The sequence below is a fragment of the Myxine glutinosa genome, chromosome 4, assembly GCF_964187855.1.
Source record: "Myxine glutinosa chromosome 4, kmMyxGlut1.1, whole genome shotgun sequence".
Taxonomy (NCBI): domain Eukaryota; kingdom Metazoa; phylum Chordata; class Myxini; order Myxiniformes; family Myxinidae; genus Myxine; species Myxine glutinosa.
Window position 1 is genome coordinate 51667591 of NC_136264.1, and position 15580 is coordinate 51683170.

The 15580-nt window shown below is 40.5% G+C and overlaps 1 protein-coding gene across 1 annotated transcript in view; it reads left to right on the top strand.

Moving 5' to 3' along the window:
• Nucleotides 1-15580, top strand: part of LOC144891710 (triple functional domain protein-like) — a 32983-nt gene extending 17403 nt beyond the window's left edge. The window contains exons 9-10 of the mRNA XM_078775698.1: nt 11928-12073; nt 14645-15580. Of these exons, the coding sequence (XP_078631824.1) occupies nt 11928-12073; nt 14645-14777 (279 nt within the window). The 3' untranslated portion in view covers nt 14778-15580. The remainder of the gene's footprint in view (nt 1-11927; nt 12074-14644) is intronic.

Below are 15580 nucleotides of genomic sequence, written 5' to 3' on the forward strand. Positions count from 1 at the left end.
TTCTCCATCACTCTCCCAGTTCTCTCTGCTTCCAATGCAACTTTCTCTTGGTTTTAAAGCCCCAAAACCCTTTGATGTTACAGAGCATGCAGGGTGTCTCTTATCCCAAAACCTTATTTGGCTCTCTTGGCTAGCTTGTACTTATTTCTGTTCAAGTGGTCAAATACTCTGACCTGCTGAGGAAGAATTTGCAGCCTGTGTTCCATCTATGGAACACAGGCTAAATTGATAGACACAGATGGCAGTCCCAGTGCATTACACATTCTGTTTCCTTAAATTAACTCTCTTGCCCACCTGTTAGTTCTATGCACTTTACTCATTCGTAAAGTAAAACATATCCACTTTAAACAAGATTACATTGATATATATATATTCTAGCAATATTGTCAATATGAATATTTATTCCCTGACAATCCCCAGTTTTTCATTTATGTTTATATTAACCATTAATCTAAACATTACCACATTTAAATATTCATAACACTAATCTGGTAATTCAATTTCCTAAGGCATACACCGTCATTCTGGAAGAATTTTGATCACAATACATTTCCTTGTTCATTTACTCTTTCTATGTTGATAATTCAATTCAACTCATTTGCATAAAGGTCACAAAACATTTCACCTTCACCAAAACGCAATAATTTCAGTTCATCATTAAAATAATAAAGCATCTGCAACATTTGGCAAAATATTTGCCTTTAATCAAATATTGACTTTCTTTGTTTGAAAAAAGGGGCGGATCACTTGTGTTTGGAATTTCAGCATAAAACAATTTTCTCCTGTTGTCTTCATCACACCTTCACTATTTGCATAGGATTTTCCGCTGTTGTGATAGCTGGGCAGAGTCAAAGACTGACCCTGCTCTCCATGCAGCATCCTTGCCACTTTTGCTGTGAGCCATAGTAGATTTGAACAAGGCCTCCATCCAGTTGTAGTCGACTTGCCTCCTCACTAACCGTGAGCATGGAGCAAGTATTGATGTGATGTTGATTTGTCAACAAGATGTGGAGCAGGGATGCCGGATGCATCCGCAATGATGATGTTGGGACCATGGTACTCAGTTGTCCATGGTCCATACCAGGAGCACACAGCAGAATCGTGCACAGCTGTTGTGAAGGAAAAGCAGTCGTTCGCTTGCAGCTCCATGCTGGCTCCCCGGAAGTTGGTGAAGTAATGACACACGCCACCGTATCCCGTAAACGTTGCAGGTAAAATATCGTCGTCCTGCAATTGCTGATGTGATGAATGTTCGAGGTATTTGAACACAAGTAAGTGATCGCCCTTTTCCATATGTTGCAGTGTGACCCAGACAAATGGTCACATAATTTTCCCTTGGTGAAGGTAAACATCCATCTTCCAAAGGAGCATTTCTTCATCATTCTTTGAGAAAGAGGGTGTATGCCAAGATTAACTTCATTTTCACAAATTTTCCTTTTTCAAACTTCTTCCCAGATGTCGTTATCACTCCATTTGGGATGTGGTCTTGTCTTTCCTTTACTTAGCCACATTTATATCTGCTCTCCACACAGATTGAATCAGATGGGGTACATTGTAACATGAAATCACTATCTTTTATAACAACTTCACACGAATAATATTCAAATCAGACATGTGTTTTTCACTACTAAAACTAAGAATAGCATCCACAATTGCTTTCAGGTTCATATAATTCAAAAATTAAACACATGCAGGTGTTGTAACTCAACTCAAAGAAAATAAATGCATTAATAATGATTATATATGATTTAAATCACAAACAGGAATATCTAATTCCCAACAATTCTTGCAAACAAGCAAACTATGCCTAATGTGTTATTAGCATAGTCCTCCCCGCTTTTTGTTTTTTTCTTTAACAGTGTTACTTGTGGTGATATGAGTTCATCGATCGTGTAAAACAGACATAGTTCACAACAAGTTGTTATGCCCTCATTTATGTCAATGACATTTAACATTATATACCAAACTAACAAACTTCTTAAAATGTGACTAAAGAAAAATCCCTTAATCTATAACATAAATCTGATTATTTGCCTTATCCTGATGCCCCTATCTCCCGGGGTCCATATTTATTTCTATTGTTATCAACTTCCTATGATCTGTGAATTCGTTCCAAAATACCACAACCATAGGTTTTAACAAAGCTCTACCATACTATTTCCAAGTTGAACTCAAAATACTAGTAAAACAATCAATTTCAAAGAATTAACTTCAAAGGGTCAGCAAATTCATTCTATAACCAGATCTAATTTTCCCATCCAATAGTTTGCCTTGACACATGTCATATTATAACATTTTAATAAACCTTCAGAAATGTTTCCCATCGCAACAACGTCCCTTTTACAAATAGCCATGTGTAAATTACGTATTGAACGACAATTTTCTCTCAATGTGTTTGGCCTAAATGGCCGCAAAAGTGGCTGCCAACATGCAGTACCATTTTTTATCTACCAAGTAAGTGCTCATCGACATAAGACGTCTACCAAATGTTGTTTGTAAAAACAAATCTGGGATTTCTAATTACATGGATGCACACTCTCAGGACATTGCAGGCTGCTGTTAACAATCCATTACGATAAAATAATTTATTTACCCACAATCAAATAAGTAACACAAATTGAGGATACCATCCCTATCACATTCATTTATAGATTCATTAGGTTCTAATTCACTCTTTTCCCACTGCTATAAGGAAGAACAGTAGCTCTTATAAGTCTTTGTAATATCTCATTAAATTTACCCAGCATTGAAGAATTTATTTACTATCCATTTCCCTTCTGTTTACCAGTAACTTTGTTTAAACTGCATAACTTAATTTGATAAATCCCATGTGTACAGCTACTACTTATTGAAACCCCTACTTTTGTAGAAAATATCCAAATACGTGGTTGTATACTCCCTTAAAAGTTGCTCCTCCATTTCTATGCAACTTAGTGAATACTACTGACACCAGTATGCCCATATAGGTGTGGCAGATTAACAAAATATGTTGCAGGTACACGTAACATCGTGTTCTGAGTGTAAAAAACATAACAGCGCGTTCACGTCTGCCCCTTGGTTTTAAGATTCACAATGCATTTCGTTTTAAAACTCACAATAGTTCAATTCAACAAAATTGTCTTTACTATCTGCCCATATCGTCTATGCCTAAGACACATCCATACATACAGCACAATTTATATGCTGATAAAGGTCAAGTTTATATATGTAAAAATCCATGAGCAGAGTACTCTGGAAAGTCAGTGTAAGACCACTTCCAAATTTGGCTAATTTTGTACTCATTTTGTTTATGAAGCTCCTATCCATAAATAGCTGTTATTCTCATATAAATTCTATCAAAAATGGAATCCCAAAATTACTCACAATTTTACTATTAATTAATGGCTGCTCATAACCTACCACATCCCATCCGTATATTCCATCGCCCTTGACAAAAGAGATAATGATCATAATCAAATTATATTCCTATTTTATTTTACGAATTTTCTGGATATTCTTGTAAGATTGACACACAAAACCAAAAAAAACACAAACATTGACGCACAAACATACACAAACCCAAGCATTATGTAAATTTGTTTGCATTTGAACCATCATTAACAGATCAAGATGGGTGTCAATTGTCATTTCAATTTCGTAAAATTTATCTTTTAATGTTAGAAACGCTAATACACAAATAGACAAAAAGTTTTTTATTTTTTTATTTTTAGAAAACCCCTATAATGTCCCATTGAAATTACCCTTTTTGGTCCTACAATAATTTATCCAAATTGTACAAATTTACAAATTGTACAAATTTTACAACACCTCTATTTACATGTCAGTCGACCACTGACCTATGAGCATGCAAAAAATAGTCCAAAATGCCCACCTGCTGATCATGTGACGCTCGTCACTTGGTTTCCAAAAAATTTTGCAAAGCAATGTTCCACACTTTGGTAATTGTTTTGTTGTAAAAAATTGTTTCGCCCAAAATACTCCCTAAAACGACATTTATAATTGGCAAATATGAGGCTTCCAGAATGAACTCTAATTCTGGATCTTTTAATTCATGTTCCAAAAAATCCAATTTTGGCATTTAATCAATTAATTATTAATTCGCTAATAAGCAAAAGTAAAATTCATTCTTGCTCCGAAAAAATTTTTGAGACAAGAAGCAGGAACAATTATTCATGTTGGTCTGTTGGCATTTGGGATCTGCAGGAATGAAGGCCTAATCGTTATCTGAGGTACCGGTAAGCACTGGTACCCTTGATCTTGGTTCGTCCTATGAACTAGTCTTCCTATTTGAATATGGACAACATCGTTTCCAGTGTCCAATATTTCCACAATTAAAACATCGATGTCTGTCATTGGCTGGTTTGTCCACCTGTTCACTTGTATCGCTGGGCTGCCTCTCCAGATCCCTGAGTTGCCACCCCACTCCCTGGTTATCTCCTACTGCATTGTTGCGTTGTTGCCCAGAAAACCTATTGCGTTGATTCGTAGTCAACAGGGCTTGAGTCTGTAATTGCATCAATTTCTCGGCATTTACAGCACTATTTCTGGCTTGAATCCGCTGATGATGCAAGGCGTAATTCAATATTTCTTGCATTGGCTTGCCTTCCCAAGCAATACATTGTCTTTCCACTTCACTCTTCAATTTGGGCAATAGACCATTGATAAAAAGGGGTTTTAAGGCATTGTCAATTTGTGCCCGGTCTATGCCTGAATATAGTCGGAAAACATCTCGCAATCTGTCCAAATAATCGCTAGCATCTTCGCCTGTTTTCTGCTTGCATGTAACCACTTTGTTCCAATCCGTCACTGGTGGCAATTTTTTTTATGGCCTCTATCAATTCTATTGATCTGTGCCGTTCTAGCCTCCGTGGGCATGTCAACCTGTCCATCTTCCGTATTTACCCAGTTGGCCTCACGCATTAAGTTCCTCAAAGTGGTGGTATTAGGAATTAACCATTTTAAAAGTATTTCCATGTCTCTTGCAGTGGGCAACTGAGTTTCCACAATTAACCGCAGTTCCTCCGCAAATTGAAGTGGATCTGTTTTGATAGATGGCATACTACTCTGCAATGCCTTCAATTGATGTACCTGCCATGGTCTATACATCAGATCTGGTTGTTGCTGATTTGCCCCTGGAAATTGCCGCTGAGGAAAATTCATAACACCACATTGCTCAAACCCTCCTTGTGAGAGAGTCAACTTTTGATCATTCATTAGCCAATCACATTGATCGTTAGATTGATTGGCATTTATCACACGACCCTTACTCCTTGTATGGTGAAATGGAGAGCATGATAAAGGTATAGCAGCTGGTTGCATCGTTTGCCCACTTTGAGTCGGTTCCTGTGCCCCAATTGCACCCTCTTGGGTAGTTACCTCAAATGGGTCACGTCTTTCACCTGTCCTCTGTTGACTAGAACCAATCGCTGCACTCTGTTCTGGTCTTTCGGCAGGTACAGGTACAGGCACTACCTGTGGCTGATATACAATATTTCTCCGATAAGGTGGAGGAGTTTCGTCTTCCAGTTCATTTGTCTCATATGATCTGGCTTCTGGATACAGTTTGGGTTGGGATTGCTCTCCATTGCTGACTCGAAGAGGCATCTGATTTGTTACCTTACACAACCTATGCTGTATCTGTTTCACCTCTTTCTTCAAGCCCCCCATCTTTGCTTTGGTCTCCCTGTCCCTAGATTCAGCGTCCCAGTAATAGAATGGTTGCCAATCCACTTTGAACTTCTGTCGCCCTCTTGCTTCCAATTCTTTTCTGAGTGTTGCCAATACGTTTCTACCAAAAGTGCCATCCTGTGGGAATTCCCTTATTCGTCCTTTTCTCCATTCATGCCAGGATTCCACATCTTTAAGTGATTCTGCCCCATATTTCTGATACATGGAGCTGATACAAGCACCTCTTTGACTCAAATCCAATTGACCTTGTTTAATCTTGCAGAATCCACTTCCCATTTTGCCTGTGTGTGAGTACCTCTTTATACTCACTCAATATATCAAATAACTACAAGGACTACACATCGGACTACACCTGTATCCACTATCAACTGTGTGTACTGCAAAAATCGCAGAAGTTTGTTCCACCTTATACAAAGTAGCGTTGAATGTGTTGTTGTCTAGCTTATTCCGATAAGCTCTACTCTGTGGTCTTCCAGGAAGTATCTCTCCACCTGTCCACTTGATGACTTCAGGTGATTTCCAGAGAGTCCCCCTGCCCTGTGGCTTTCCCACACCCCAATCTCACTGATCAGTGTTGCAGATGAGTCTGGATCAGTAAGTCCTGTTAAGGGGGGGTCAAACAAAAATAACCACATAATATAACAAATAACCACTAGACTCACCACCTCGCTCATCGTCCCAGGTTGTCTGCACATTGATGTTTTGCAAATGTCTCAAAGCTTCGTTCTTGAGACCGCACTTTTTATTCATCCATCAATTGACTTGTTTAAATTAAATTTAAATAAAATCAGATCAGATTAAATTAATCAGATCAAAATCAATCAGATCAATCGGATCAGAATCAGAATCAATTCAATTATGCAATTTCAATCAATTTATCAATATTCATCAATAAAATTCTAATAATAATATATAATAAAATAATATAAATGATAATATCCAAATTCACATTTATCAGTCTGATACCGAATTGAAACCAATGTCTGATACTGAACTATGATATGGGATCAACATTACTTTATACCTAAACCTTTTCCCAATATTGCCAAAACAGTTCCATCCACTGACGGGGAATATGAGCATCGGTCGTCACTGTTTGACCCATATCTGCCGTCAGTTGACAAATCACCGTTCTGCCTCTGGATCATATCTGACATATTTTTTCAATCCTGTGTGGTCATCATATCACAAATTAAAGTTTAACAATCACTGAAGGCAACTCAACCCTTCATTTGTGAGACAATCAACCAAATTGATCAGACAGATATGAACCAGTTCATTGGGCAATGTCGCACATGTCACGTGCCACATGTCACACGTGTCACACGTCATGTGATGTCACATGTCATGTCATGTGTCACCCACCATGTCTCACTTTGAAAGACACTCAAAGTTCTTGACAATTAAAATGGTGTAAGATTCCTGAAATGTGTACCAGTGAATAGAAATTCATAAACATACCATAATCATCCATTGCAGAAGACAAGCATTACCTGTATCAATACATCCACGTGGTATAATCAACAACGAAACAGTTATCATTAACAAAATTTGAGAATGAACATCAATAATCAAAATATGACCAACATGAATCTCATCAACATCATCAACAATGAGAGAAAACAATGAGAACTATGAAAAGGGAAACAGGTAAAAGTGAAACAAAAGAGGAGGAAAGGAGGAGGAAAGAGGGGAGGAAAAGGGTGGGGAAGGGAGGAGGAGAAGTGGCAGAATGCCAAGGGAGGAATGAGGCTGGGGGAGGGGTGGGGCTTAAGGGTATCAATACTATGCGAAATACGACACTCATTGTATTTGTCTAAAAATAACTGTGTATGATTGGCTGCACTTATTCTCCCTTACAAGGCTGTGAAAGGTTATATGATGGATACTATTGTCCCTCTCGACCTTCGGTGCAAATCATACACTCATCTGTGTATTATTTTAACCATTCCAACTGTGTCGTATCATGGCACTCATCACTTTAACACTATGGGGCCATATTTTTTAGGGAGAGGGAGAAATTTAAAATGAGAATGAAAAACACATACCCACACACACAAAAACACATAAAGCCACATAATGAGGTGATATGCTAAATCAACATGGGATCCATATGGGATATGCAATCCCATTCAATCCCATACAATCAACGATCCTATACATGCCTCATACAATCAGTAATATAATATGATTTGGAGGGGGTGGATAATGGTAGAATGAAGTTAGGGTTAGGATTGGGTTGGGGTCAACAAATTCATGTACATGTAAATTCATTCATGTATAACCAGATCACAATATATTTCATCATTGGTTTCCCTCCATTTAATTGCCTTGTCAAATGTCATAGTATCTTATATCAATAAATTCCCTTTGTAAAATCTTAAAAGACAGATGAAATATAAAATGATCAAAGGTACATTCGATGGTTCTATTTTTTTTTTTAGAGATTACGGATCACAGTAGCATGGGATTGGCTCTCATTAAATTTCATCTTGATTGAAGGATTTTTAGCTGTGGTCCAAGATGGCCGCCGCCATAAAAAATCCTAAAAATATATATATATATTTTTACTCAGGATGTAAATATACAGGTAAAAGTAAGTTTGGAGAGAAAAAAGGAAGGGGGGAAGGGATACAGAAGGGAAGAAAAAAATGGGGGGTTTGGATAGGGGGGGGGGCGGAAGGAGGGAGGGGGAAAGGGCAAGGGAAGGTTGGGGGGTGTAGGGCAAGAAAAGGTGAAAGAGGTTACATCTTAAAAAATCGCTTCTGATCCCATATGTAGAAGTGTGGGCTGGGGCCCAGAACACAACACCAAACGGTTGCCATGGGCAACCTGCCTGCACGCATTCCACTGGCAGGATACAATTACTGGCATCAGTGTGTGCAAGTCTTACGTGGAGATGACACGGAAACTTTATTTTTTTTAAATTACGTTGCATTACAAACATTACATTAGAAATTAAAAATTACATTACTGTCCTACATGGGAAAAATGAATTGATGGTGCACTTCATCAAGTCATCCCTGTCAGAACATCATAATTCATAAGATTACAATTTCTTGTGTTCATAAGAGCACATTTGGCCAATCACACACATAAATGTGCATAAAATGCAGACGTGCGTCCAAACCGCTTTGAATTAACTCTTATGAAGGTACAAAAACCCATATTTGTGCCACAATGGAATTTTTTATGACTTAAAATCGAGCCAGTCGATTTTACCATTATTTGGCTTACTGTACAGATGCTGTATAAAATCGCTTTTTACTGTAAAATCGCTTTAAAAAATCGCTTTTAATCGCATTAAAATCGCTTGAAAAACGCTGTTCCACTCGTGCGAGAGCATATCGACTCGTCCCTCGTGACCACATCAAAAATGAGGCTCACCACAGGAAAAATATTATATAAGTCTCAACCGTAGGAACCCAGCAAATTTGAATCATCATACAAAAGGAATGAGGAGATATGTAACACAGACCATTGAACTGAAATAACGCATAAAATCAAATGAATACACAAAATATTTTCATGACTGGACGAATGCAGCACCCTTTGCGCTAACGTCCTGGGATACGTTAGTGGCTCTTTGCACTCGTAGAATGTACCGAAAAAAATAAAAAATTTATTATTATTTAAAAAAAATTTTTTTTTCGTCATGACTTCTGAAATTAAAAAATCGTACAATAATTACAGTATATACCATATCAGTGGTCCTTCATGAAAGCACAGCACCTTTTCTAAAGACAAAAGGCTTTAGTGGATATTTGTGACAGTCCATGGCACCATTCCTAAAAAATGCGTATACATAAAAAAAGAGAAGAAAAAAAATTGGCATGATTTCTGAAACCTGTTAAAGGCCTCATGTTTTTTCCTTCCACACATCAACAAACATACACAAAACTCAAACACTGAACTATTTGCGCAGATTAACATCAGACTACACAGATAACAAACAAAAGCTTACCTTGTTTACCTGGGCAGTTGAATCCCTACGGGCCACCACTTCTTGGAGAATTATTAACAATTTCTGGTGTTATGTTACTAAAACTTCAAGAGACTCGGTTTAGCAAAATCAATGTTTTATTCACTTTTCAGAATTTGTTGTGTACTTGAGAATTGTTGTATACTAAGCCGAGATCTTTAATGAGTCTTTGTTCGTCTTTGTTGAAGCTCGTTTGGTAGGTCTTGGTTGAAGCTCGGTCTGTAGGTCTTTTGAAGCTCGTTCAGTTGCTGACCAGTCTTCAGTTGTTCCCCGTCCACTCTGCTAGTCCACTGCTTCTCCATCACTCTCCCAGTTCTCTCTGCTTCCAATGCAACTTTCTCTTGGTTTTAAAGCCCCAAAACCCTTTGATGTTACAGAGCAAGCAGGGTGTCTCTTATCCCAAAACCTTATTTGGCTCTCTTGGCTAGCTTGTACTTATTTCTGTTCAAGAGGTCAAATACTCTGACCTGCTGAGGAAGAATTTGCAGCCTGTGTTCCATCTATGGAACACAGGCTAAATTGATAGACACAGATGGCAGTCCCAGTGCATTACACATTCTGTTTCCTTAAATTAACTCTCTTGCCCACCTGTTAGTTCTATGCACTTTACTCATTCGTAAAGTAAAACATATCCACTTTAAACAAGATTACATTGATATATATATATTCTAGCAATATTGTCAATATGAATATTTATTCCCTGACACCTGGAAGTTCCAGCAGTGTCCATGTGTTTTATACATTCCCCCCCCACCCCCCCCCCCACCCACCCACCTTCCCATGCCTCCTCCCCCCAAGCCCTCTCCCTCCCACGGATCTTCCGTTGTCCCGGTTCTCTACTGTTGTACTTGTGTGCTTCCCGCTCCCTTTTTTGTGTTTTGTGTGTCCATTCGTTGTTGTTTTTTGTGATTGATGCTAGCTAGCTCTTACACGAGCCTCGATCTTGTGTACAAAAAAAAAAAGAAGAAAAAAAAAGACAACTCGCGTTTATCTATCTATAATTCCAGTAATCTGTGTGTGTGTGTGCGTGTGTGTGTGTGTGTGTGTGTGTGTGTGTGTGTGTGTGTGTGTGTGTGTGTGTGTGTGTGTGTGTGTGTGTGTTTGTCTGTGACCGCTGTTTCTCGACAACCACGGGTCCGATATACTTGAAACTTGCCAGGTATATTGCTGGGGACCCGAGGATGTGCCTTTTCAAGGTTTCATATTAATCGGAGTAGTTACCGAGCAATGGCGATTTCTTTACCAAACTCCGCAAGCCGTTCGCTTTGGACCAAACCATTTCATGTAAATAGAGGGGGGAGATTGTCACCGTACTCGCAAGCCGTTCGCTTTGGACCAAACCATTTCATGTAAATAGAGGGGGGAGATTGTCACCGTACTCGCAAGCCGTTCGCTTTGGCTTTGCGAATGGACCAAACCATTTCATGTAAATAGAGGGGGGGGATATAATTTTAGATATATATATAGTACGGGCATGCCCTAGTCTATCTATAATTCCAGTAATCTCTGTGTGTGTGTGTGTTTGTCTGTGTGTTTGTCTGTGTGTCTGTGACCGCTGTTTCTCGACAACCATGGGTCCGATATACTTTAAACTTGCCAGGTATATTGCTGGGGACCCGAGGATGTGCCTTTTCAAGGTTTCATATTAATCGGACAAGTAGTTACCGAGCTATGGCGATTTCTTTACCAAACTCCGCAAGCCGTTCGCTTTGGACCAAACCATTTCATGTAAATAGAGGGGGGGGGATTGTCACCGTACCCGCAAGCCGTTCGCTTTGGACCAAACCATTTCATGTAAATAGAGGGGGGGGGGATATAATTTTAGATATATATATATAGTACGGGCATGCCATAGTTTATATAAATTAACGTTACATTATCATTATTACGAAAATGATATTACTATAAAAAAAAACCGAGGCTTATTCCTTACTTCCTAATTCCTTACTTCAGGGGGTATTGTCATCGGCTCCCTCTCTGTCTGTCTGTCCATCCGTCACGCTATCTCTTCCTAAACGGTTTGGCAGAACTTCACCAATCTCAGTAGTTATGATCACCAAATGGCAAGGAGGTGCGGTAGCAGCATCACTTTTGGTCCTGCTCACTGTGGTGGGATTAAAAGGTCAAACACCAAAAAATGCAATTACAGGTACATTTTTCAACATTTTAAATGAGACTTGTCTACTTAGTGTATCACAACCAAAGTGTCCACTTAGTATATTGCAATCTTACTGAGACCAATTATTCTGCTTGACAGGCCTCCAGCATTCAAACCAAACAGGACTGGATCAAGCACATCCGTGAGGTGATCCAGGAGCGGACGATTCATCTGAAGGGCGCATTGAAGGAACCCATCCATTTGCCCAAACCCACGGGTGTCAAACAGAAAGGATCTTCCAAACGGTGAGGAATGCATGTGTACACACACCCACGGTCTGTGCAGCTGTACCTTCTGGTGTGTTATAATAAGCTAATATCGCTTTCATAAACATGTACACATATTGAATGTAATCTTTCGCAATCTCTACTGTGTCATGTCTACCCTTATTTGGGCTTCATTACATAACGATCTTCCTGAAGAACAAAACAGATTTGCACCATTTTGTTATTAGTCCCCTACCGGTGTACACTGGAGGAGACTATAGGTTTGCACGCCGTCCCTCCGTCCGTCAGTCTGTCAGTCCGTCAGTCCGTCAGTCCGTCACGCAAAGAACAGTTTTCTGGACTTTTTTCCTAAACGCTTAATGCTAATGATTTCAAACTTGGCAGATGGTTTCCTCATGATACGTTACAGATCAAGTTCGAACTTCACGACGTTTCGATCATTTTTGACAAAGTTATGGCACTTTGAACTTTGGGAATTCTGATAATTGTGATGCTCCTTAACTCAGTGCCATTTTAAGTTTTAATTTCCTTTAAAAACCTATTTCTCTGCAATAATAGGACCGATTGAGATCAAATTTTCACCATAGGAGGGACTCGGTCTGTAGAATATTTTAATGGTAATTATGACGTCACAGGTCACGTTACCACCCTATTTGTTTTTCGTGAAAACACGAAAACCCCTTTTTCTCTGCAACGGCTGAACAGATCGAGGCCAAACTTTGCAGGCAGAATCGCATACGTATGACGAACAAAAAAGTCAGTGAGCATGACGTCATGCGTCACATGGTTTCAGAGTTATGATGTATTTAAGCATGAACCTTTAAAACCGAGCTCCTCATTCATTTTTGATCCAATCGAGGGGAAACTTCACAGATCTGTTCGGCATGTCAGTCTACTAAAATGACCTTTTGGAATTTGCGATAGGGCACGTGGTTTGGCAGATATCGTTAAATAAATGAAAATAAAAATTTTTTTAAAAGGATATCTCTTGTTTATTCTAGAGTTCTCCTCAAGCCGCACCGCACGCCCTCAGCCTCGTCTGCGAACGTCAACAGCGCGACAGAGAGGGGCGGAGCCAAGCCGAGCAACATATATATATACACATCGATCATTGATCGTGAACCGGAAAATATAATAAATTACTGATATTTAGCGACTCGAAAGGTTCTTTATCAACAACTTATTTTCTGGTGCTTCTGCTGACCTGTCTGCAAGGTGTATAAATCGAAGTCCCGAGTGCGAATCACAGGTGACCCTGTCCTGAGGTAATTAGCGATTGGGAACGATTCAGAACCTGTGGATAAATAACCCTTGGTAATTTCCCCAACAGTTTTCCGGACGACAGACTGCCGGTAGTGGACATGTGTTGCAGCGCAATACTCAGAATGCTTGTTCTCACTATTTTATTACTTCATTTTGGGAGAGAGAGGGGTGTATTCAAATATAAATCCTACATTGGTGTGTGTGTGTGTGTGTGTGTGTGTGTGTGTGTGTGTGTGTGTGTGTGTGTGTGTGTGTGTGTGTGTGTGTGTGTGTGTGTGTGTGTGTGTGTGTTGATTGTTGTTGTATAGCCCGAGACAGTTCTCTTGAATAAGCTCGTGGCACAGAGATAGCTGATTGATCTCCCAGGAGAAATCCAGAGATCCCCCACATCTAGGATGGTGTACCTTCCCCTCCGCCCCTCCTCCCCCCACGACAGAGTTAGAGGCCGAGAGAGAGGAGAGAGAGACAAGAGGGAAAGGGCCGGTCCATGGTGACTGATCAGCACTCTGACCGTGACCGCACTGCCTTGACGAATCCGGGCAGCAGGGAAGAATGGGGAAATTTGCGTCCCCAACTTGTGTTTTGTGTTGCGGGAAGGGGGGGGGGGGGGAGGTGTAACCACTGTGAAGAGGCATACCCGATAGTTGCTGTCGTTGGTTGTCTTCTCCATATGCATGTTTCAGAGGGTGGAACGGGGGCTCTCCTAGGTCTCTTAGCGGTTTGGGTGCCGGCTTGGGATCCTCGGATCCTGGGTTCGAATCTTGGCGGTTAGGGTGCCGGCTTGGGATCCTAGGATCCTGAGTTTGAATGCTGGTCGATCACTGAATTAACGCCAGGGGGGTTGACTCAGTCTGTCATCATTCCGAGGTCGGCAAATTGAGCACCAGCTCACTGGTAATTCCCTGTGTGTCGCAAGAGGCGACCAACAGGGTTGACGACCAACAGGTTTGGCGGCAGGAAGGGCATCCGGCCATAAAACATTGCTTCAAAAAAGGGGACCACGGTGCCCAAAAAAGGCCAACCCCTGCTCTGTGGGGGAAAATGGCCTCTAAATGTGGTTCTCAAGTAAGTAAGTAAATAACTTAGTAATTTCAGTTATTTTTGTGAATTGTGAGAGAAAGGACTCATTATTTTGACTCAATTGTGACTCATTATTATGATGTCTATTTTTTTCTCTTAGATATCATATTCCGTATTGTTGTTTCAACATAGTTTGTACATGACATATTCATGACATTGCCAATTAGGTTTAGACTATTAAATTTAGATTTACCATTTAGTGGCTAAATATACATGTTTGAGACTGACTGAGCTGTCCTGCAATAGGGACAGTGGCGGTGAGGACGGAGACAGCCAGGGTGATGGCAGCATTCAGCTGGACACCATTTCCATAACGTTACGAACCTCACAGAATACGTTGGACAGTGACAAGGTAAGGCGTGCCATGCATTCCAGTTAAAAACTGAATATCTGGGATCACAAAGCGATTGCCTCGGGTAAGCAAACCCCAGCGCACACCAGCCAATGATGGGCATATGATTGTCTGACCACCATGTGACCTTGATCTTCAACATTTAGTAATGGAGTGTAAGTTAAGAAAATGTGTCCCCATCTACAACCCATCCAGAACACCTAACATCATGAAAACCAGAAGAAGATTATTCAAGTCATGATCAAAAAGGTGTTTTTTGTTAATTAGGTCAATTCGAAAAAGTAGGTCAAGGACCCAAATCATATATCAGGTGAACAACGTCGGTGCAGGAACACTATTATTTTGCAAGAACATCTTAGAAGGCCAAGTGGTCTTTGAGATTCCGCACTAGCAAAATTGGGTGATGACAAAAAACGTCGTGTTTTTAAGCGGTGAAGCCACTTCAATATGTCACCGTACGTCCGTCAAAAATGAAGAAGAAGATCCTTTATAACCCACTGAAGCGCGGTGCTACGCACGCTACTTGCTTACCAAGGAGGAAGCGGACAACGCGGTGAATTAAAAGAGTCTTTATTGAAAGAGCCCTACTGTAGCACTGCCGTGCTCGGGGCTGTGTGCCCCGTGTATATCCCGAGGCCACGTCTACCCCTCGGGCGTGACCGCCGCCCACTTGGTGCGCGGAATGATGCCATCACGCCAGTGAGCTTTCGTGTCCGCCACACGCGCCCCCCCAGAATTCCCGCGCACCTGGAGGGTCAGTTTGCCGGGCAAACGGATGACCCGGCCGAAGCGCCCTCTGGCGACTGGCGGCGTCTGGGGTGCAGGGATGC